This window comes from Macadamia integrifolia, chromosome 3 (genome assembly GCF_013358625.1).
Source record: "Macadamia integrifolia cultivar HAES 741 chromosome 3, SCU_Mint_v3, whole genome shotgun sequence".
Lineage (NCBI taxonomy): Eukaryota > Viridiplantae > Streptophyta > Magnoliopsida > Proteales > Proteaceae > Macadamia > Macadamia integrifolia.
In genome coordinates this window covers 25,316,801-25,339,628 of record NC_056559.1, presented here as the reverse complement: position 1 = coordinate 25,339,628, position 22,828 = coordinate 25,316,801, and the positions used below count along the sequence as shown (strand labels likewise).

The following is a 22,828-nucleotide window of genomic DNA, read 5'->3' as shown; positions in this document are numbered from 1 at the left end:
CAAAGTCGCCAAAATATTTAGATCTTGACTGATTGAATCCCAGTCTGAAAATAAATAAAAAATATACTACCTTGATTTGTTAGGAGAGAAATCAGCCGCTGCTCAAAGGCTTAAAAGCAGCTGAGAATGTCTTTGATAGGAAATATTTAGTTTGATATTCTTCTGTGCCTACATCCATTCTGTGTGCAGTGGTTTCAATGGGCCATATTGTTGAGAACCGGAATAGGACTACAGCTGACTACTGTTCTTGGTGCTTACCTTCTCCTCTTTCTCTCTGTCATAATTCATAATGACCTTGGTTTGCCCTTTTTTCTTTTGTAGGCTTGTAGCTATTTGCTTCTTGAATTTGGCAGGTTTTTTTTTTTGGCTACTGCCTTAGATATGGGATTGGATTACCTCTGTAATTTGTTGATGGCCTGGATAGATAGATTTCTGGAGTGCTTTGTGTCTTTTGCATAACATGCATTTTGGAGAATATGGGTATGTTCAGACTGGCTAAACAAATTGCAAATCTTGAGGGCAGAAAGAAATAACAGTGAATCTAATGAATGGTTCAAAAGACTGTAGCAAAGTCTTGGGTATATTGATATAATTCATTTTGGTGAGATTTTCATGTGGTTCATCTCAGGAGGTCTCACAGAACTGGAAACTTAACAACCTTCTCCTTTATTATTGATCTAAGTGAACAGATACAGTGAAAATTGTGTTATTATTTTTTTTCCTGTTTTCTTGTCCAATTTAGTCACCTTATTGAATTACATTCTAGCTTTGCAATATGCACCAGCAATGATTGTTAGATTTATTATCTTTGTGATTCTTGCCATCCTGATATTGGTTGTGGTTTTCTAAATATTATTTGCACTTGCTTCATGCATTCCTTTCATTACTTGTCTATATGTCATTTCTCCTGTTGTTTTCGTATTATATTTGGATCTTTGAAGATTATGTTGCCGTTACAGGTGGCAGATGAAAGTCAGATTGATTCAAAAGATGACGGTCCAACAGAATGGGTTTCCTATTGGAAACCAAATATTACAATTAATTTGGTCGATGACTTTACACGGTATTGTTGCCTACAGTGTTATTTTTCGTTCTTGTGCTTAGAATGATTACCATTGGGAAGAATAAGGGCATGGATAAAATATGCAGACAAATTTTTTTTGTCTTGAATTTGTAATCAAGTACTTGTCTATGCTTCTATTTCCCATGTAGCTTATGTTAGTTCTTTGGTAGTATTGATTGGAAAATACTCACACTGAGTAAGATGTTAGATGTTTATGAAATAAATGTAAATAAAACCAGTAATTTCTATATGCTGTGTAACAAAACGAAATACAATGAACCAGAATCTATGAAGGAGATGGAGAAGAGGAGAGAGGGTGAACACGATAGGAATGGAATAGAATAGAATGCCATTATTGTGGACAGCCTCTCCCTTATATTAATCAAGCAACCATAATGTAAGAATGGATTTGACAACCAAAGAATGGATTTGACAACCAAACCAGTCCCAAAACTGCAGGAACTTTTAGACTAGAGAACAACCAGATTACACCCCACAAACCACTATAATCAGACCAATAAAAAATAGAAGTAACAGTATATAACGATCTCAGAAAACCAGTAGCAAGTAAGTCAGACCAGTAGTAGTCAGATAGGATCAAATAAATAAAACCAGCAGCAATAAAATGAGGTAACAGTCCCAAATCAACAGCAGGAACCACAGAAACAGAATAGGACAAACCAAAGCAATCGATTCTGGTTCTGTTCTGAAAAAATCACTACAGGACAAAATATGAGAGATTTTGAATATCTCTTTAATGGCTGCACAGAATCAGCCCAGATATGGATTGATCCTTAGTGGGGAATAGGAGAACAATCGATCAGAATTTCAGCCTGACACTTCTAACAGCTACAGCAGACAGGGCCGATGGTACTTCTACAGAGAATTCTGGGCAGAAAATTTTAAACAATAAATACCTGATTGTAACAGCAGTAGACCTCTGAGAAGAACACTTGACATTGTTGAGAAAAAATAATAAAACTTGAGAGACCTCCTGGACTTCTCGCCACAAGGAGTCGCTTGGATCAAACACCAAACCTAATACCTTGATTAGACACAAGGAAGTTCTCTTGCAGAGAAAGCAGCAGCAGCAGCAGCCATGTAATTTGTCAAAATCGTTATAGGCTTTTAGGAGCCTCCTCTTCTTTATTTATAATGTTAATGGGGGAGGGAATTACAAAATAGAAGGTTCCTCAAAAAAGAAACCAAATATTCTCCTAATGCTAGTTACTAAAAACTGAAATTAGAAACTACTTGAAAAAGGAAACTAACTACTAATGACTTGACTCAATTAACAACTTGACTCCTAAGGAAACAAATATAACTCAAATCAAACCCAACTAAAAAAAAAACTAATGGAAAAAGGAAACTAACTAGTAATCCCGTACTCAATCTTAGAGCCCCCCCTTTTGGACCAATAAAAATGGTCTATTACACTCAAAACACATGGGATCAAAGGCCCAACATGTATGGAACCCAACCCTAAGCTTATTCCTAATAAAACAAGCCTATTTTGGTAATTAATCTGCATCAAACCAACTCTCAGTAGGAAACCTACTAAGATTCTAATTACAACCAAAGACTAACTAAAGTAAATAACAATGACTTGGACTATGACTCAACTTGGACTTCTCCCACTCTTGACTGAACCTAACTCTCCCTTGTGAGGCTAGGTAGGAACTACCCAAACCTAGTTAGAATCCCACAAATTCAAATATGAAATCAGATTTAGAACCAAAGTTCAAATCTGGCTGAAATAGGAAGAAGCCTGCAGTTGGCTGTAGGAGTCTCTGTTGGAGCTCAAATTTTGATCGAATGCTCATCTTGTGGTGCCAAACAAACCCTTAAAAGTTGGGCTGATTGGATAGCCAGATATGGAGATATGAAATTTGGTCCCCAATTAGGAAACTAATGTAGACCTTCAAGAACAGTTGATAGGAGCTTCAGCTGGCCACCAAACTCTAGTCGAAGGAGCCTCTTGGGGGCTGGAAAGAAACTTAAAAGGGCTTGAAGATTGAACATACCAAAGGGGAGATATGGCCTTGGTCGGTCTCCCACAAAACCCTGACAAAGTATGGATCAATTATGATGCAAAAGATGATTTCTAGGTGTTCAATCAGTGATCAAACCACACTCTCTCTGTAAGTCATTAAACAAAAAAAAAAAAAAAAAAAAGAGTAAATAGAATCAATGGAGGGGGGTTTAGAAGGGGGGAGAAGGTTAGGTTTTGGACATCTCATCCCTCCAGTATAGGCATCTCACCTAGGGCCTCTTACCCAACTGCATCCCACAGCACAACAGCATAAGCCATCTTAATTCAACTCTTCATTAACTTGTTCAATTAATTACAACAGCTCCTCTTATATAGGAGTAAGTTCAGCTTACATAATAGAAGGTAAATAAAAAGGAAACTAACATAAGAATAGAAAGTAACTAGCTTAGGCAACTAACTACTAACTCGCTACTAAGAAACTAACATATAACAATAGGGGGACATTCTAGAAGACTTGTACAGCACCCAACTTGGTGTTTGACTGGTCAAACCACCAAATACAAAAAAAGGCAGCAATGTGACAGCTCACAGGATACAGAATTAGAAGCTTGGACTGCTGCTGCTTGGCTGGGTTGAAGGGCACTGTTAGGGAGCTTCTGGAAGGCCAAATAGAAGCAAAATGAAGTAGTATGGGGCACCATCATTCAATCATCCTTGATCTACATCACTCCCCCTGACAGTACAATATCCAACATGCTGAACCAAATTTGGGAAGAGGAGAATTTATTCCTGAAGTGTTTGTGTGGAACTAAAAGAGAAAATAGAAGGGTTTTATCCCCTCCAAAAAACAGGGAAAAAAATGAAACCTAATTAAAACAAAGGCCTTATGTGCTTGATATATGGTGTAAGACTACAGAATGTACTCACCCATCATCAGTTGGGTTAGAAAAACCTTTGCAAAGTAAAAGTTATCTACTTGCTGATGATAATTCCTTTACTGGAGAGGTTTCTTTTTTTAATAGACTATGAGCCCTTTATTATGGGTTATGCGTTTTGTAAAGTCAAGTTCTTGCTCTGATGATACCTATTACCCAACATATTTATCAAATGGTAAAATGAATGAAAATACAAGTTTTTTTTACCATCAATGAAAATACAAGTTATGCCTTTGGTTTCATTCCCACTCCAGAAAGTATCCAACCTTAGCAAGAGTTACATGACTTGCCTGTATCCAGAGGAGTTGCCATGGTAGTCGGGTGGTCAAGGAACTTGCTCAGCAAGTATGTGGTGCATGGTAAGTCATCCCATTGACTAAAATTTCTCTGAAGTGAAGTAGACTCAAAAAGAAATGGAAAGAGGATTGGGGGGGGGGGTTAAGAGAAAAAAGAATAAGGGACCAAAGGACCAAGGGATCCAGGCCAGAGTACATGATACACAGAAAACCAACCCTGAAATGACTTGATTTACTGAAATGATAATAGACAGCAAGCGCTCTGTAAAATTCGAAAGCTCGGACCTTGGAACTCTATTTCAAGCAGAAGTTGAAAATTGATTGAATGATTTTTCCTTATATAGCTTGCGTGGCTTGAAAATGTGAATGTTTGTCTCTTTTCAAGATGCTTCAGCCGGTAAGAGAAAGTAAGATATTTCATGAGGTCTATTCTTCAGCACTGAAAGGTCTGTTTCTTTGTCTTCCAAAAAGGGTCTTCAGAAGAATATGACCCAAGCCTATAACCAAACAAAAGGCCGTACTTAGTGCACGAGGGTCCTGCCACTGTGGGGTCTGGGGAGGGTTATAATGTACGCAACCTTCCCCACTTTGCGAAGAGGCTGTTTCCCGACTCAAACTGGTGACCAATAGGTTGCAATGGAGCAACCATACTGTTGCACCAAGGCCCGTCCTCCCACATACGGCCTCAAAACTGTTTTATACATCTGATGTTGTGAAGTGCTGACTCTTGAAGATTCAGCAGCATCTCAGCCGTCAAAGGTTGTTGAACCATTATTTCGTCTGTTGTCCTCACATATCTTAGCCTCTTAGGTTCAGTTTTGAGGGTCAAACCCTGTCTGATGGGGGTGATTTAGGTCCTGTTTGAATGAAAGGCTTATTCTGTTATCTTTTCAACAAGATCAAGAGCTTGTAAATTTGAGCTGTTGTGGGAAAGTTATGGCAGTGAAGGGGTAAAGTGGTATGATGGGAATCGTATTCTAAGAAATAAATCAATTGGAAGTTCTAGTTTACTTTCAATTTTCTTTGCTTGGAGCCTACTCCAGGGAGCTGCTAAATTTGTAACTGGAGTCTAATATGTCATTGATCACATGATTAGAAACTAGTTTAGAGAATTGAAAATGTAGTCTTGTGGTTTGGTTTTTAGTAGAAGTCTAGGAAGTTTCAATTTTCAAGGCATTGTTGCCTCTATAAAGGGCAAGGGTATTATCCAAGCTAAGTAGTTGATTTTTTTTTTTTTTCAGCATTCTCTATCCCCTATTTTTTGAGGTTCCCATAAATGCTCTCTATTATATGTGTTCGCCTAATTTTTTCCTTCCCTTGCACATGAAAGAATCATGAGAGAGGCCCTTCAAAATGGGCAAGACCTACACTTGCCTAATTTTTTTCTTTACAACTTGGTTTTCACCTAGAACCACCTTTGGTCTCCAAGGCCAGATTTTGACCCGGGTGGTGCCACTTTGAGCTTGTTTTTAAAACTCATTTATGGTTGTATGCTTTTATACTGTACCTTATTGCAGCTTATCATATCTTTAAGGGGTTAAAATTGGGGGAAAAGGGGGTATAACTGAGAGCTTAAAATTGAAAAAAAAATATTAGCAAGTCTTAAAATCATGCTAATTGGCAAAACAAATACTTCTTTGATCATTTGTTGCTTGTTTTGATAAATGTTGAATGATCATTGATTGATTGGTGAATGCTTGATGTTTCCTCTTTAGTTTTTCATTTAATTTACTACTAAGTAGACTAAATATTAACATAACCTTGTCAGGATATTATTAAACAATAAGTATGAACACAACTTGAAAGGTCCTACTAAACTTGTTTTTATGCACACCTTAACCAATAATGCCTCACCTAAGACATCACCTAGGTGTCTGGGCCCCAAGGTTCCTGGCCAGCACCTCACTGAAAACTATGCTTCCTCTGTGTGTGTGTGTGTGTGTGTGTGTGTGTGTGCGCGTGCGCGTGCGCGTGCGCGTGCGTGTGCGCGCTACCACTTTTTTCTCTTGCTCTGTGAATTTTAACAACTGCCTAAGTTCTCCTGAGTCCATGCTCATGTATACAGCTATATGGTTTTTCTTCTTCAAATACTATTTGCAATGTTAGAAATAACACTGGTTCAGAATTCCTAGACGTTTAATGGTCTCAGTCCAATCATTTCTGTGACTTCTGCTCTTTGATAACACTGGTTCATTCAATTACCATTTCTTCAAACAAAAGCAGTTTTGCTAGAAGTTCACTTCAAGTTTTTTATTGTATGCATGGCCTAATTGAGTTGAGTAGCATCTGGCTTGGGATCTCTAGTTTGCATGTACGAATTAAAGCTTTCTGTTGTAACAGACTCTCACTAAAGGTTCTAACCATGTGACCTTGGGGAATATTTCTCCCAAATGATAAAGATGCAGTGACCTCAATCTGGTCTAATAGGAAATGACTTCATGGCTTATTGCGACCTGGTGGTCACGGGTTTGAACCGGGAAACAGCCCCTCCGAAAAGCGGGGGTAAGGCTGTGTACATCTGCCCCTCCCCAGACCCCACAGTGGTGGGAGCCTCATGCACTGGGTACGTCTTTTGCCCTTTGTGGCTTATGCAAGGCTTGTGCTGAAATTTTGGGCTACAAGTTGGTACCACCTGGCCTTTCCTACCCTTTTGGTGAGAGGTATATGCTTCAGCAGATTGGAATGCATTGGTGGATCGGATCGAATGGACATTGGCTCATTAGAAATGTGCCTAGTTGTCACTTTACCTTAAGATTCTAGTAATGACTTAATTTTCTTATGCTTCTAGCATGGTTTAATGCTTTTTATATTTTATCATTGCTGGTGTAAGTCTTTTTTTTTTTTTTTTATCCTTCCTTATGAGCTTAGTTATTTTCATCATGCTTATCCCTGGAATTATTTTGCAGATACCCTCATAATGCTATTCCACCGACTGTCGCTCCTTGTATCCTTGATTCTTATAATTTGGCCAGTCTATATTCACTTGGATTGGATGGTTTGCCTCTCCTAATATTGATTGCGTATCTCTGTGTATCATAGGCACTAGCAGTCTGGAACTTGTGTTGGCGCCTGACCTTAACAGACTAAGCATTAATATGGATGATTAGTGATGCTTCTCCCAATTTCATCAGATGCATGCTGATCAGTTTTTGTTCGGCTGCTTTTGAATTGTTTAAAAAATGCACTATTTATTGATATTCTCCAAGTAATAGGAGAAGTATTAAAAATGAAACAAGGAAATCAAACACCACAGAAGAGATTTCCCTTGCTTATAGTTTGCTCACGTGAGAGAGATAGCTCACATTAAAATGAATGTTTTTTTTTAATCATGTGTTTGGAAGTGCTACAGCTCTACAAACGATCTTGCTAAGGTGGCACATTTTGAAATATCTTGTAGTTAGGGATTCTTTGGCTTGAGCTTCCTTCGGTTATACAGTGCTTCATTAATTCTCTACCTTAGTTGGGTTGCTTGGTAGAACCTGTATCTTCAAGTAAATATTGAAGTTATGATGGTTGTATTGAGTTCCTTGACACAGACTGCAGACTTGAATATTGAACCCAGTACAGGGAACTATTATCCCATGATATTCTTCAATGAGTTTTGGCTTCTTAGAGATAAATTGATCCCACTCAACGGCACGGTGACAGAACTACCATTGAATTTGGAGGTGGGTCCCATAAGCACAACAAAGTGGCAGCTATTCCTACAGATTGAGCAGTCTTTCCAGGTTCACCGTAGTTATGGAAGCATGCTGGAAGGCGAGGCTGATGAACTAAAGGTAATACTTATTCATTTTTTTGAATATTATTATCCATTGTAACTCATACTGCTAGTCAGCAACAAAATCATGATTTCGCCATATGCCTTTCATAATATGGATGTCAGGAAAATTTCCCTATTTTCCCTTTCCTCCATCTCTCCCTAAATCTGTCCGTAGTTGTGAACAAGCGGTACTTTTGGGCTGTTGCACATAACTAGATGACTAGAACAAGCACATAAAAAGAAACTGTAATCAATCTATTTAATCTCATTAAATTGGGTTTGATAGAGACACATCTAATGTTAAAATATCCAATACTAATTGCTTCAATTTCCCTGTTGAGTTAGTTTCCTAGTTGTGAGTCACTTTCTATTTGTAGGAGGTTTTTTCTTCTTCTTTATTTATGCTTGTAATACCCCTCATAGGAGTAGATTTGAAGAATGAATTGAGTTCGCCTGTGTGGCCTAGGACATTTTGGCTATTGTTCTCTCTCTCCCATCCCCATGCAAGATCCTCTTCTCCTTCCTCCTTTCCCTCGCTCGGTGAATAATCTTCCGCTGCTTCTTCTCCCATCTCATCTTTTCACTGCTGTAATCTCTGCACTTAAATAATTCCATGCTTTTGTTTTCCTGTTGTTGATATTCTGTTCTATAGTGGCACGACACTGGTTCAGCAAGAGGGCACTTCAAACTCCATTAGCCCTTCATTATTCAATTCATCACTCTAGGTTTTGGATCAGTGCCTCTAGGCGATCCATCTTGCAAAATCCTTAACTGAAATCTTGCTATATAGCAGGGAAATTTCAACTGGTGATCAAACTGTTTCACCTCTATCACCAGAATTAGTTGCAGGTTTTGAATCTTCTCTCCTCATGAGCTGTTTGGGTTGTTGGACATTTGATTGAGAGAAGACTCCTAGTTGCGACTCAAAATACAAAGTTCCAGCTTGGTTGAGGCTCTCATAAGGGAATATCCTCTTCCTAAATCCCATCTTGCCACTGGTTGTATCGTCTGGAGGTTGGGGATGACTTCCCTTCTCCCACGACATCTTATTTCTTCTTTTATTCATCCATTTCCTAATATACCCCTTCATTTATTGTTAATTCTTATTTTTATCCTTACTTATGCTAAGATCAGGATTACCCTTATTCTTTGATTCATATTTTTCCTTTTTTATCTATGAGATTTCTCCTTTAAGATTCTGTTTAATTTTCCTAATAGCCACCCACTTTTGAAACTTCAGTTTATTTACAGAATTGCCATCAATATTTAATACTTGGGTGGGCCCATAGTGACTCCAACCTTAGGGTTTCGACCCCGGGATCATATCAAAGGTTCTATAGTTATTAGGGAATGGGAATAATTTGTAATTGTGTTGATCTTCTATTGTGGAATCTAATTAAATAGGAAACTCATTCGCACACTGTTGTGTCCTGATCTATATTATTAATAGCCTCTATTTATTTAGGATTATAGAACATAAATTAGGTAGATGTGTGAGTTGTACTCAAATTTGGGGTTTTCAATTTCATTGCAAAACCTGCAGGTCTCGTGCTTAGCGGAGCTATTGAGCTTTCTTCCACCAAATCCTTATTACATTGTAGTAGGTATGGTGGTGGACGTAACGCACAGGAGTTGCAATTGATTTGCTTTTGGTGGTGGGCTTTATGCGGGTGCATTGAACCTTTATTCACAGACACCTCTGGCTTAAGTTGTGGGTTGCTTATCTGGTTTTCAATGCAGAGTTGTGTGTTCGAGTTGTTACTTTCGTGCTTAACAGGGCTGTCAAGAATTAGTTATCTTATTCCTCTTTTCATAAAATTAGGTTGGGTAATGGATTATCTTGGTGGTAGACGTAATGCATGTAGGACACTTTGGCTTGACCGATCTATATGGTACGTTAGGTAGACAGCCGGTACCTTACTATAGTCCGTCATTATAAGACGTGGCTGATTGTAGTGGTGCGTTAGGTTGACAACTGGCACATTTTATAATTAGCCATGACCCGTCAATCTTTTTGCATGGAACCTTGCGCTCATCCTTGCTTGGACTCTCTATGTAGCCAACCCCATTAAGTTGGGATAAGGTTTTTGGATCTTCTTCTTGTTTTTTTTGTAAAACTTGCATCTGTCTTTGGTGTTCTCTATGGACTCGTGGTCATACATTATTCTTGGCTGCAGTCAAGTTCCTTCCTGCTCCTCTTGAGCTCTAAGAGGATAGTGTTTATTTCCTGCTCACATATTGCATATTCATAATCGGTTATGGAAGGGTGTGAAGTTGCTTTGGATTGTCTCCATTAACTGCAGGATTTAAGGCTGTTAACGCAGTCCTCCAGCATGACATGTGTTAAAATTCTCTTTGCCTATATTATTTTTCTGCTTAGTATACTGAAACACGAAGACTACTTTTCTTGTCATGTGTTTCTGTTTCTTTTACAGTACAACATTTTTGGTTAGAGATTCATTTGTTTATTTAATCATTGTTCGTTAAAAGTTGCTGATAGATTAGCGCTTACACTTACTATTTTTTAGTAGACATGACTATCTTGTCTACAAAGTTATCTGATTTGAAGTAGAAAAGCTGGTTCAGGATTTTATATTATGGTATCCATTGGTTATGAATGTTGTTTTTTCAATTAAAGGTGGTTGTTTTACAGGAATTTTAGATTTGCAAATTACTTAAATTTTTTTGTGGAGAACTACAATATGATCATGCAAATCTTTACAAATTTTTGGTGGATTGCTTTTGCTAATATTCTATTGCAAAAATGAGCTCTAAAATTTTAATGCGGGAGGTTTTCTGTTCTGCACAGACCAGAGAACCCTTCTCTATTTTTTTTTATATTTATGATTGATTTTGGTTTTACCTTAACAAAATCTGACTTCCCTCCACCCACTCTTCTTTTGTCCCCCTCCAGAGGGTGTTTTTGGAAGGAAATCCTTACCTCCTGGTGATTACGATGGTGGTGTCATTACTTCATTCCGTGTTTGACTTCTTGGCATTTAAGAATGGTATACAGAAGCTGCACATAAGAACTGTATTTGACCTTCTTACTCTTCACCGATATTGATAATAATTGTTGTTAAGACTGTTAGTTACTGTTTCTATTTTCCCCTTGCAGATATCCAGTTTTGGAACAAAAACAAATCCATGGAAGGACTCTCTGCAAAGTCAGTTGTCGTGAGCTTTATTTGTCAGCTGATTGTTTTCCTCTATCTTCTCGATAATGATACTTCGTGGATGATTCTTGGAAGTTCTGGTGTTGGTGTTTGCATTGAGTTCTGGAAAATTGGCAAAGCAATGCACATAGAGGTATTATGTGCTTCGAAAATCAATGTTACATTCCTAAATATATACCAGATGCTTAGAAACATGTTTACATCATGTTCTGTATTAGTGCATTAAATAAACTTTCTATGAATTGTCGGGGGAAACTAGGGATGCTTTCGGGCTGGTGCGACTGGCCTGTCCTGAGAATTGCTTTGGATCCAGCCTGGACTTTTCTGCACAAATATGCATACATAAACATGCTTGCATTCATGTCCTAGGGCACATTGACTGACTGAGCCCCATTCTGAAATTCATTAGCAGAATCCAAAATTTTATATCAAACCATCCTGACATGGGTTCACTGGCTTATTTCAATTTTACTACAGCTTACACTGTTTGGCCCAAGCATTCCGGATGGCCTGTGATATTCTGGCACCCTGGCTAGAACCCAGGCACTTACCCAAGCCTAAGCTGAAAACCTGCAAGATGCTCTCGACTTACCTTAGTGGGTTTGCCTGGCTTGACCTACCTATTTGGGAAGCCCCAAGAATGTGCACGAATATAGCAACAGCAGAACTTTTGCATGTCCAATAAATTGTGTGTATAAAAATCCTTTATAAATTGAGGACCAAGTGCGTCAAGTGACCAATTAAAGAGATAATTCAATGACCTGTTTACCATATATTAGCCCTGAAAACTTTCTGCATTTCTCCAGTTCTTTAATCATCCAACTTGGATCACAGAAGTTTCCTTTAACCAATGTCTTCTCCTAAACTCAGTTTAAACCATTGCATTTGTGGCATTCATTCTGAAGAGTTGGCATCCATCAGTGTGAGAAATTTCTATCTTTTATTGGAAGCAAGTTACAAGGTTTTTCTCTCACCCCCTCCCCCCCTTGCTTGCTACTACATCTACAGAGTTCAGGACTTGTGCAAAGTAGCCCTTATCCTCTCAATGTTTCCATAATGTGCGTCACACAAGCAGTTTGTCATGGAGACAATGATTCTTATCTCCCCCTCCCCCCCCTTTTCTTTGGCAACACCAGAAAAAAAATTTATTAATAGAGAAACAAAAAAAAGGAGAGATGAGAATATTAGAACAGAAGGAATGAAAAGGAAATACAACCAAACCCAGCCCCACTACTAACAACAATGCCCACACCCCCTTAGAACCGTCAAGAAGCACCAGAGACCAAGGGTTTAGTTCTCGGTACCGGTATCGGTCTCTGCGATACTGATCCAGGTTTATCGGAGAGGATCAGTGCGTATCGGTTTTTTACTGTTTTACCGCTGAAATGATACAGGTGACCGATCTGGATCGGGGATTGGTCTCAGCTGATACCTATACTGGAAACCATGCCAGAGATAGCTATCGAAAAACCAGCACCACTACAAACAAATGCACCTCCCTTCAACTGAAACTTGCAACACAGCATCTTGAATCCTGGTCGGATGATTCTAACCATGTAATTCCTGACTTCTGTTTACATGTATCTGCATGTAAAAAATCAACGGCACGCGTGACATATAGAACATTGCCCAGTTATAATTCATTTAGGACACCATTGATGTGATGGGTTTCTAGAAGCCTAAGATTACTAGATTCAGAAATTTAATGAAACCAGAGTCAGTGTGACAGACTGATAGGTTTAGAAAGCAGATTTCTAGAGAAATTTGATAACTATGAATTAGAAACTCAGATAACTCCTCAAAAGATAAGTCTGATCCAGTGGTCTGATCTGGAGTTATAAGGGTATCTTACTAGGAAATCCTAATAGGAATAGGTTCTTCAAATCCGAATTCCAGAAGTGACTATTTATTGATGGTAGGTCTTATTGGGTTCAAAGCAGTAATCAAAAGTGCATCAAAACACCAACAGATTTCAGTAATAATGTAAGGAATCAAATCTGAAACATATAATCAAACTTGATCTTAAATAGAGTATAACTAGGGATCCAACTTGAAGTAGGATTCTAAATAATCATTTCAAAAATCAAAATTTGATACCATGGGGGTGTTTAGAATACTATCCAATTACCAAACATGAAATCAGGTTTTGAGTTGTATATGGAAACAATGGAGAAATTTTCCAGCAAGAAGGTTATGCACAAGAATAGCATAGAAATTAAGAATACTAACCTGATTTTGATGATGGATAGATTGAAAAAGAATGGAAGAAAGATGGATATGAACCAAGCATCTACCTGGAACTAGGTCGACATCTTATAAACCATTCTTAGCATCCCACAACAGATCATTCTGAATCCCACAGAACGTAGAGGCAGTAAAAGCCAATTTTATTCAATAGCAAAATCTTATGGAGCTCTATGTCTCTCACATGAGTAAATAGAAACTAAAAGTGTACTTACAGTAAGGAATGAAAAGTGTACTTGAAATAGGAGAGCAAGAAATAGGAAACTGTATCCATAATAGGTGTTCCATATGTATCCATAATAGGTGTTCCATATGATTAAATCTCTTATCAAATGTAGGAATAAGAGTTCTTTTCATACAAGACTCTATCTAATCCTTAACATAGAAATAACACTTTAATGAAATAAAATTACTCAAAACATACATGACAAATATCTGACAAAAATTGGCTCACCTCCATTTTATTCCTAATGGGCTCATTTCATTAAAAATACTGGGTGTAGGTCTGGAGGTGTAACAAACAGGCCTTTTATTTTGATCCTTCCTTTCTCTCTCTAGAAGTGTTCCTCTTTCTAGGGATTTAAGGCAATTATGACATTTTCTTAAGTTCATTTTATTTGTATATCCAGATTGATAGAAGTGGAAGGATACCTATGCTCAGGTTCCGAAACCGGGAGTCTTATGCACAAAACAAGACGAAGGAGTATGATGATATTGCAATGAAGTATCTATCCTATGTTCTCTTTTTCCTTGTGATATGTTCTTCCATTTATTCTCTCATGTATGAGCGTCACAAGAGCTGGTACTCATGGATCCTTTCATCACTCACAAGCTGTGTGTACATGTTTGGTAAGAAATTTTACTTCATTATTGTCTACTAGTTTTTTGGGATTCCATTAGCATCTTGCAATATCCTTAGAGTCTAAAAATACTTTGACTTTTTTTACTTGTAAAAATGTTTTGATGGGCAGGCATACAATGGGCACTTAGTTTGAGGTGGTGTAGTAATTCTGGTGGTCTGATATAGATTCCAATTTGGAAACAGATGTTCTACTAAATTTTTTTGAGTCCTAAACAGAAATCACTCTTGCTTGCCCTCACTTGCCCTCAAATTCTATGAAAGACAAGACTCTCATTGAATGCTAAAAACTCTTCACTTCTATTCATGAATCGCTAAGGATCCATCCATCATTGATTCATTCAGACGTGTCAGCCAATTAATTGTTAATTGATTAATCGAATTGAAACCTCAATTATTCTAATTTAGAATAATCAAATTCTAAATTAGATTTAGATAGGGGTTTGTGTTTGTGTTCATGGGTAAGCTTGGGTGTGTTCATCGGTTACATTATATAGAGCAAGATTGCGTGTTCACCAAGATATTAGCACATGCCTTTCCTTAGTTATCCATCCACGGTTTTATAATAGGAGGCAGAATATTCTTGAAGGTGGACAAAAATGTACTGAGAAAATACTGGAGAATCATACATGTACAATAGGGTTGCTCTGTACTGTCCCAACTAATGTGAATCCTAATTTTCCCTAATCCAAAAAACAAGAGTACTAATAGGATTAACTTTCCTTTGGAGAGGGGGGTGGATGACTGTCCTTTTGACATGTAGTGTATCACATGCGGCGTATCCACTGATTCAACTATATATACTGAACGATATTGGAAGACAATACAGGCAGGGTCGAGTGAATCTGAAGCTCCAAACAGCTGATGGTGTGAATGCATCATAGTTGTCAAGGCGTCCAAGCTCTTTCCTGGGTCCAAGGCAATACACACCTTATTGACAGCACGAGTTTACATTGATTTATGTTTATTGCTTTGTTTTTTTCTATGAATATGCTTCTATTACATGCTATGCCTTGTTTATTGTATCTTGATTTTCTCATATTAGGCTATGACTCGCATAATTATATCATATTGCATTGATATGACTTCTATGTTGCATATAAACATTATTATATAAAATAATCATTGTTATATTACATACAATCATTTACTACTTGCCTAGGCAACGCATAAGCGGGTGCCTTGGGTCACTTAGTCACCTTGACAACCATGGAATGCATGAAATTTACGGTGTGTGTGTGTGTAAATCCTGCTCCAAAATTTGACCACCAACATATTGGTCTAGAGATGGTAAGGCAGCGCCTTGGCGCTGATGCGGTCTAGAGATGGTAAGGCAGTGCTCCGCCTTACGTGAAGTGGCGCCTTATGGGTTTTTTTTTTTTTTTTTTAAGCACATTTTAAAATTACTTAATGAAGATTCCAAATATAGATTTTTTATTGGTAGGTGTATGGTTTTGTTAACACTTGAGATGTATGGGATCAGCTTTACTCCACCAAAAATAACCAAAACAAACAAAACAAAAACACGATTCACAAACAAGGTTTGGATTTTGTCAAGGGTTTTAAGAAAGGGCTTTGAGAAGGAATCAAGGAACAAGGAAGAACCACTGATCCAGGCGACCATGTTGCTCCGGCAGCGGTGAGCTTCATTCTTCTTTGATAGAGTAGAAATATAGTGGATGACCTTAGGGCTTAGGCACTTATTTTGGCATTATAGAGGTAAGTATAATAAATACTTGTATTTTTATGTCTTCTTTTCTTTATATTTATAATTTTGTCTTATAATTATGTATTTATATTATATGTTAATATGTTATGATGATTGATGATTGCTGAAGATGAACTTAGTTTATTCACTTTATTGATTTGTTTTCTTGATGAATATCTTACATTGGTATGAATATGAACCTTTAATATTTATTTAACATATGAGTAATAGGATTCAACTAGGATTTGAGCCAAATAAATTGGTTTTATAAAAAAATTACATAGGAACGCTTTAGTCCATAAAGCGACGCTTTATGCCCGCCTTATCGCTAAAGCGCTCCGAAAGATCCTCAAACGCCTCCGTCACCTTACCGCTTTAAAAACTATGACCACCAATGTAGATGACTTATTTTTTCCATTTACTTGTGGGTGGGGAGGGGAATCCTTTTAAACAAGTAGTTGACCATATACAGGGTATCAGACTACATTTCACTAGATAGGATTATACTAGGTGCTCTTCATCTGACCCTATTGCTGCAGATTCTCGCTCAGACCCGGATACAACGTATAAGAGAAGGTTGACTGGAGTGGGGCCTCCGATGGCTAAGTCAGTGTTGCATGTCCAAGGAGTGGCCGTCTTTTACCCTGTAACGGCTCAGGTTGATCTGTCTCTGAGAACTTGAACCCCGGGGGTCCTGATCGGCCTCGACTAGGCATCTTTTTATCTAGCTGAGTTTCACCGACGGGAAGTGCTGCTCGGATTTGGATTTTGCCTCCCCTACAGTATGTCTCTTTCCCGACGGTCTACTTCTTCTCGAAGTTCTTCTTCTTCTTCTCTTCTTCTTCTTCTTCGTCTTCCCGTTCTTCTTCCTTTTCTTCTATCGACTCACTCTATGAATTTGATTATCTTCCTGATGATCAGATCATCCCTTCAACTCCTTCTCCTTTGTTAAACCCATATACTGTCTTCCCTAAGAAGACCTCTTCTTCTGCTACCTGGAAAACCCTTTTAGCTCCGAGAAAGAAAACCCCTCCGGTAAAGGAACTTGTTCAGGCTTCCCGATGTGAGTTACATCACATCCCTGCCACAGCTAAGGAACAACTGTTTACCTTGGAGATACCAACCAGTTTCATCCCTGACTGGCAAAACCAGGGTTATACCCATCTCCACTTTGGTGCAATTAAATTTGCCCTCTCTTTCCATGGCAGGAAAGGACTTCCAGTGTTCTCCCGCATAGCTCTCCTTGACAGTCGCTTTATCCGGTATGAACATGCCGTGATTGCTACTGTTCAGACTACCCTGAACGCAGGAACAATCTTCCTTACCCTGTACCCTAACTTCAATATAGCCCTAGCGGATCCTTTACTTCCTTCAGCCTTGAAGTTCCAGATTCAAATCTCTGGTTCTCCCCTTGCCCCTACAGCCTTAGCAGGTACTATCCACTATCAGTTGGCTTATCGGTTACAAAACCATGCTTTTGATCTTTCTAAAAGCCAATCTGAGGATGCTCTATTCCTCTCAGTGGATTCTGACCATGTTCCGAGCCTTACCTATGTACCAAGACAAATTCCACGGGACGACCTCCTTCGTCTCTTACCGTCTTCTTGGGTTACGGCTTATGAACAACAGATGGCTACCCAACAACTTGCTCCAGTAGAACCTCTTCAGTCTACAGACCCACAGTTAATCACTCACCCTTCTGGTGAGGTTGAAATCAGATTTCCTCCTCCACAACCATTACCATCTCCTTTCCCTACCCAGTTTACGGGCATGATTCAGGAAAAGATTTCAGTCAAATCTTTTGATGTTCAAGGCAACCCTGTTTACTATTTCTCTAATCCAGTCATTGGTCATAAATATTTTGACCTCCGTGACTGTGATGATTGTCTCCAAGACTCTAGTGATGATGAGACTTATCGATCCAAAAGAAAGTCCTCCCAGACTATTCTAAGGGAACGATATGAGTCAGGAGATACCACAGTTGGACCCTTAAGCACAGAAGCCCGTTACCCCTTTATGGTTAAATACGGAGATCCTTCTCCTGAACCTCCTTATGTTCCACCTCCTACTCCGGTCTGTAAACTTCCTCCACCACCGAAGCCCCCATCTCCTATGGTTCCCCCTTGTTGCATGTATGCTCCAGGATCTTCTTCTTCTGCCTCTTTGAAGAATTTTCCTGGTCCTACAGATTATGGTCCTGATTCTCATGGTGTACGTCATGTTTGGTGACTTACACCGTGAGAGAAGAATGGTATCAGAGCCGTTCCCCTCCCCCGTCTCAGGCTAAGGTCCGTCTCCGGCAGCCGACCCTTCTCGGTTTGAACCTTTGTTAGTTAAAGGGATGTTCTAGGCCACACCCTATTGCAGGTTACTTCGTGGTTTCGGTTTTCTGGTGACAGAGAAAGAACCTTAGAGCGATGGGTCTTCAGGCCAAGGAGTGGCCGTCTTTTACCCTGTAACGGCTCAGGTTGATCTGTCTCTGAGAACTTGAACCCCGGGTGTTCTGATCGGCCTCGACTAGGCATCTTTTTATCTAGCTGAGTTTCACTGACGGGAAGTGCTGCTCGGATTTGTCTAGGGGGAAGGAAAGGAATAACCTGGTAGAGGGGATCAGACTCCTCGGACTCGGAGAAGGAAGACTCTGGGTCTGAGTCTGAGAGGTGTTGGGGATCAACCGCATCTGGGTAATCAATAGCAAAGAGGGAAAGGTCAGTAGGCTCTGCATCTAGGGAATACAGAGATTCGAGGTCAGCATCTTGTAGATCATCATGATGGAGAGAGGCAAGCATATGAAGCACCTTGTCTTTCTTGCTTTTGTTAGGACAATTTTTGGCAAAATGTCCATCTTTTCCACAAATGAAGCAAGAAGTATTCCTGGATTTCCCTCGAAATTGTTTTTTCCGAAGGAACTTCCACTGAGGTTTGAACCGTTTAAACCGAGAGGGCTTAAAAGGAAACCGGTTCTTGTGCTTTCTGGAGGAATGAAAGAACTGTTTATGATGGAAGGGCTTCTTTGTAGGACAATCACAAGAGTGATCAGAACCTTTGCACTTAATCTTCATCCAGGAAGTGTCACAGGCAGAAGACACTTTATCAGACTTAGATTGTAAGTCTTTCCAGATTTTCTTGACATTACACAGCTTGTCAAGAGCTGTGAGAGCAAAGCTGTATAAAGAGCCTATGCTGCAGGAGGCTAGAGCAATGTTCTGATTGCGTAAGAACTGTAGTGTATCAGCACCAAGAGGATCTGGAAGTGAGTTCAAGAAGATCTGCTTGAGGTTTTCATCATCAAGGCCGCCAATCTTATGGAACCTGTCTGTCATACGAATATAGTGTTTGTCAAGATCTGGACGAGCGAGAGAGCAACACTTGAGCTGCAAAAACTCTTCACGAGCTTTTGTAATATCATTCGAGACAGGACCAAGGAATTCTTGATATAAGACTGTGATGAACTGGCCTTCAGGGAGTTGTACAAGTTGTAATTGTCTATAACCACCAAGGGCTAAATACCACTCTCTGAGTTTTCCTTGAAGTCTGGCAACAAACTTAGTCAGAACACTGACTGATGTAGCACCTTCTTGAAGGAGTTCAGCATTAATCCAGGCATGGAAATCAGCAAATTTAGATGCCCACTTAGAGACAGGGACATCATCCAGGGTAAAAAACTGTTTAGGGTCTTGGTTGGAGAATGGAGCATATGGAGGGGTTTGTGGTGCAGCAGGTTCAGGATTATGGACCATGGGGTCATCCTGATCACCATCCATCTCTTCAACCTCAGGAGGTACAGGATAAGGAACAGGTGGTGGTTCGGGACCTGTATTCATGAAAGATGGGACAGGGATTGGGTCTTGAAGAGCTAAGGTGGTGAGAAGATCTGTAAGGACATCATCACCAGAAGGGGTTATGGCACCTATAGGAGGATATTTAGGCTTGGTTCGAGGAGGAGAAGGTGAAGGCGAAGGTGATGGATAGGTAGTAATAGGTGGAGGAGGTGCAGGATACGTAACAGCCATAGGATATGGTTGAAACTGTGGAGGAGAAGGTTTATCCAAGGTGGGGTTTAGGATAGGGTGTTTTTGTTTTTGCTGCTGTTGCCTGGGGTTCAGATTACGCTGCTGGCGTTGTAATGCTTTTAATTCTTCTAGGGGGAAGGATCTCTGGGAAGCAAGGACCGGAGGAGCCGGTATAGTGTACATGGCAAATGGATCTTGAGGAGACAGACTGGGAATTGTCAAAGGAAGAGGTTGCTGTCGACTGGATGTTGCTACTTGAGGTGGAGCTTGTTGTAGACTATGTAGCTGAGCTTCAAGAAACCTCAGATGTTTCTCTTTTTGTCCAATAAGGGCAAAGACCTGAGCTGTATCAGCAGTCGAGGAAGCAATACCAGCAAGTTCAGTATGTACTTGATCCATTTCAGCTTTAAGAGATTGTAAAAGCTGAGTATGCCGTCCAACAGTACTATGAGTATTTTGAGTTGAAGCAAGGATAAGTTCAAGGTACTGGTTTTGGACGATGGCATTCTCGTTTTGCCAATTGAGAGCTGCTTCAGCGGGAGAGACTTCCTTTGGTTGTCCGGTGGGTAAGATAGGAGGTTTAACCTTCCAAACATGACGTACACCATGAGAATCAGGACCATAATCTGTAGGACCAGGAAAATTCTTCAAAGAGGCAGAAGAAGAAGATCCTGGAGCATACATGCAACAAGGGGGAACCATAGGAGATGGGGGCTTCGGTGGTGGAGGAAGTTTACAGACCGGAGTAGGAGGTGGAACATAAGGAGGTTCAGGAGAAGGATCTCCGTATTTAACCATAAAGGGGTAACGGGCTTCTGTGCTTAAGGGTCCAACTGTGGTATCTCCTGACTCATATCGTTCCCTTAGAATAGTCTGGGAGGACTTTCTTTTGGATCGATAAGTCTCATCATCACTAGAGTCTTGGAGACAATCATCACAGTCACGGAGGTCAAAATATTTATGACCAGTGACTGGATTAGAGAAATAGTAAACAGGGTTGCCTTGAGCATCAAAAGATTTGACTGGAATCTTTTCCTGAATCATGCCCGTAAACTGGGTAGGGAAAGGAGATGGTAATGGTTGTGGAGGAGGAAATCTGATTTCAACCTCACCAGAAGGGTGAGTGATGAACTGTGGGTCTGTAGACTGAAGAGGTTCTACTGGAGCAAGTTGTTGGGTAGCCATCTGTTGTTCATAAGCCGTAACCCAAGAAGACGGTAAGAGACGAAGGAGGTCGTCCCGTGGAATTTGTCTTGGTACATAGGTAAGGCTCGGAACATGGTCAGAATCCACTGAGAGGAATAGAGCATCCTCAGATTGGCTTTTAGAAAGATCAAAAGCATAGTTTTGTAACCGATAAGCCAACTGATAGTGGATAGTACCTGCTAAGGCTGTAGGGGCAAGGGGAGAACCAGAGATTTAAATCTGGAACTTCAAGGCTGAAGGAAGTAAAGGATCCGCTAGGGCTATATTGAAGTTAGGGTACAGGGTAAGGAAGATTGTTCCTGCGTTCAGGGTAGTCTGAACAGTAGCAATCACGGCATGTTCATACCGGATAAAGCGACTGTCAAGGAGAGCTATGCGGGAGAACACTGGAAGTCCTTTCCTGCCATGGAAAGAGAGGGCAAATTTAATTGCACCAAAGTGGAGATGGGTATAACCCTGGTTTTGCCAGTCAGGGATGAAACTGGTTGGTATCTCTAAGGTAAACAGCTGTTCCTTAGCTGTGGCAGGGATGTGATGTAACTCACATCGGGAAGCCTGAACAAGTTCCTTTACCGGAGGGGTTTTCTTTCTCGGAGCTAAAAGGGTTTTCCAGGTAGCAGAAGAAGAGGTCTTCTTAGGGAAGACAGTATATGGGTTTAACAAAGGAGAAGGAGTTGAAGGGATGATCTGATCATCAGGAAGATAATCAAATTCATAAAGTGAGTCGATAGAAGAAAAGGAAGAAGAACGGGAAGACGAAGAAGAAGAAGAAGAAGAACTTCGAGAAGAAGTAGACCGTCGGGAAAGAGACATACCGTAGGGGAGGCAAAATCCAAATCCGAGCAGCACTTCCCGTCGGTGAAACTCAGCTAGATAAAAAGATGCCTAGTCGAGGCCGATCAGGACCCCCGGGGTTCAAGTTCTTAGAGACAGATCAACCTGAGCCGTTACAGGGTAAAAGACGGCCACTCCTTGGCCTGAAGACCCATCGCTCTAAGGTTCTTTCTCTGTCACCAGAAAACCGAAACCACGAAGTAACCTGCAATAGGGCGTGGCCTAGAACATCCCTTTAACTAACAAAGGTTCAAACCGAGAAGGGTCGGCTGCCGGAGACGGACCTTAGCCTGAGACGGGGGAGGGGAAAGGCTCTGATACCATTCTTTTCTCACGGTGTAAGTCACCAAACGTTTTTTTTTTCTCATGTTTGGAAGGTTAAACCTCCTATCTTACCCACCGGACAACCAAAGGAAGTCTCTTCCGCTGAAGCAGCTCTCAATTGGCAAAACGAGAATGCCATCGTCCAAAACCAGTACCTTGAACTTATCCTTGCTTCAACTCAAAATACTCATAGTACTGTTGGACGGCATACTCAGCTTTTACAATCTCTTAAAGCTGAAATGGATCAAGTACATACTGAACTTGCTGGTATTGCTTCCTCGACTGCTGATACAGCTCAGGTCTTTGCCCTTATTGGACAAAAAGAGAAACATCTGAGGTTTCTTGAAGCTCAGCTACATAGTCTACAACAAGCTCCACCTCAAGTAGCAACATCCAGTCGACAGCAACCTCTTC

At 40.0% G+C, this 22,828-nt stretch overlaps 1 protein-coding gene across 1 annotated transcript in view; it reads left to right on the top strand.

The window, feature by feature from the left end:
- Window positions 1-22,828, top strand: part of LOC122073575 (cleft lip and palate transmembrane protein 1 homolog) — a 36,939-nt gene that overhangs the window by 3,867 nt on the left and 10,244 nt on the right. The window contains exons 5-10 of the mRNA XM_042638168.1: window positions 960-1,063; window positions 7,194-7,231; window positions 7,831-8,066; window positions 10,965-11,058; window positions 11,169-11,359; window positions 14,100-14,319. Coding sequence (XP_042494102.1) covers window positions 960-1,063; window positions 7,194-7,231; window positions 7,831-8,066; window positions 10,965-11,058; window positions 11,169-11,359; window positions 14,100-14,319 — 883 coding nt within the window. The remainder of the gene's footprint in view (window positions 1-959; window positions 1,064-7,193; window positions 7,232-7,830; window positions 8,067-10,964; window positions 11,059-11,168; window positions 11,360-14,099; window positions 14,320-22,828) is intronic.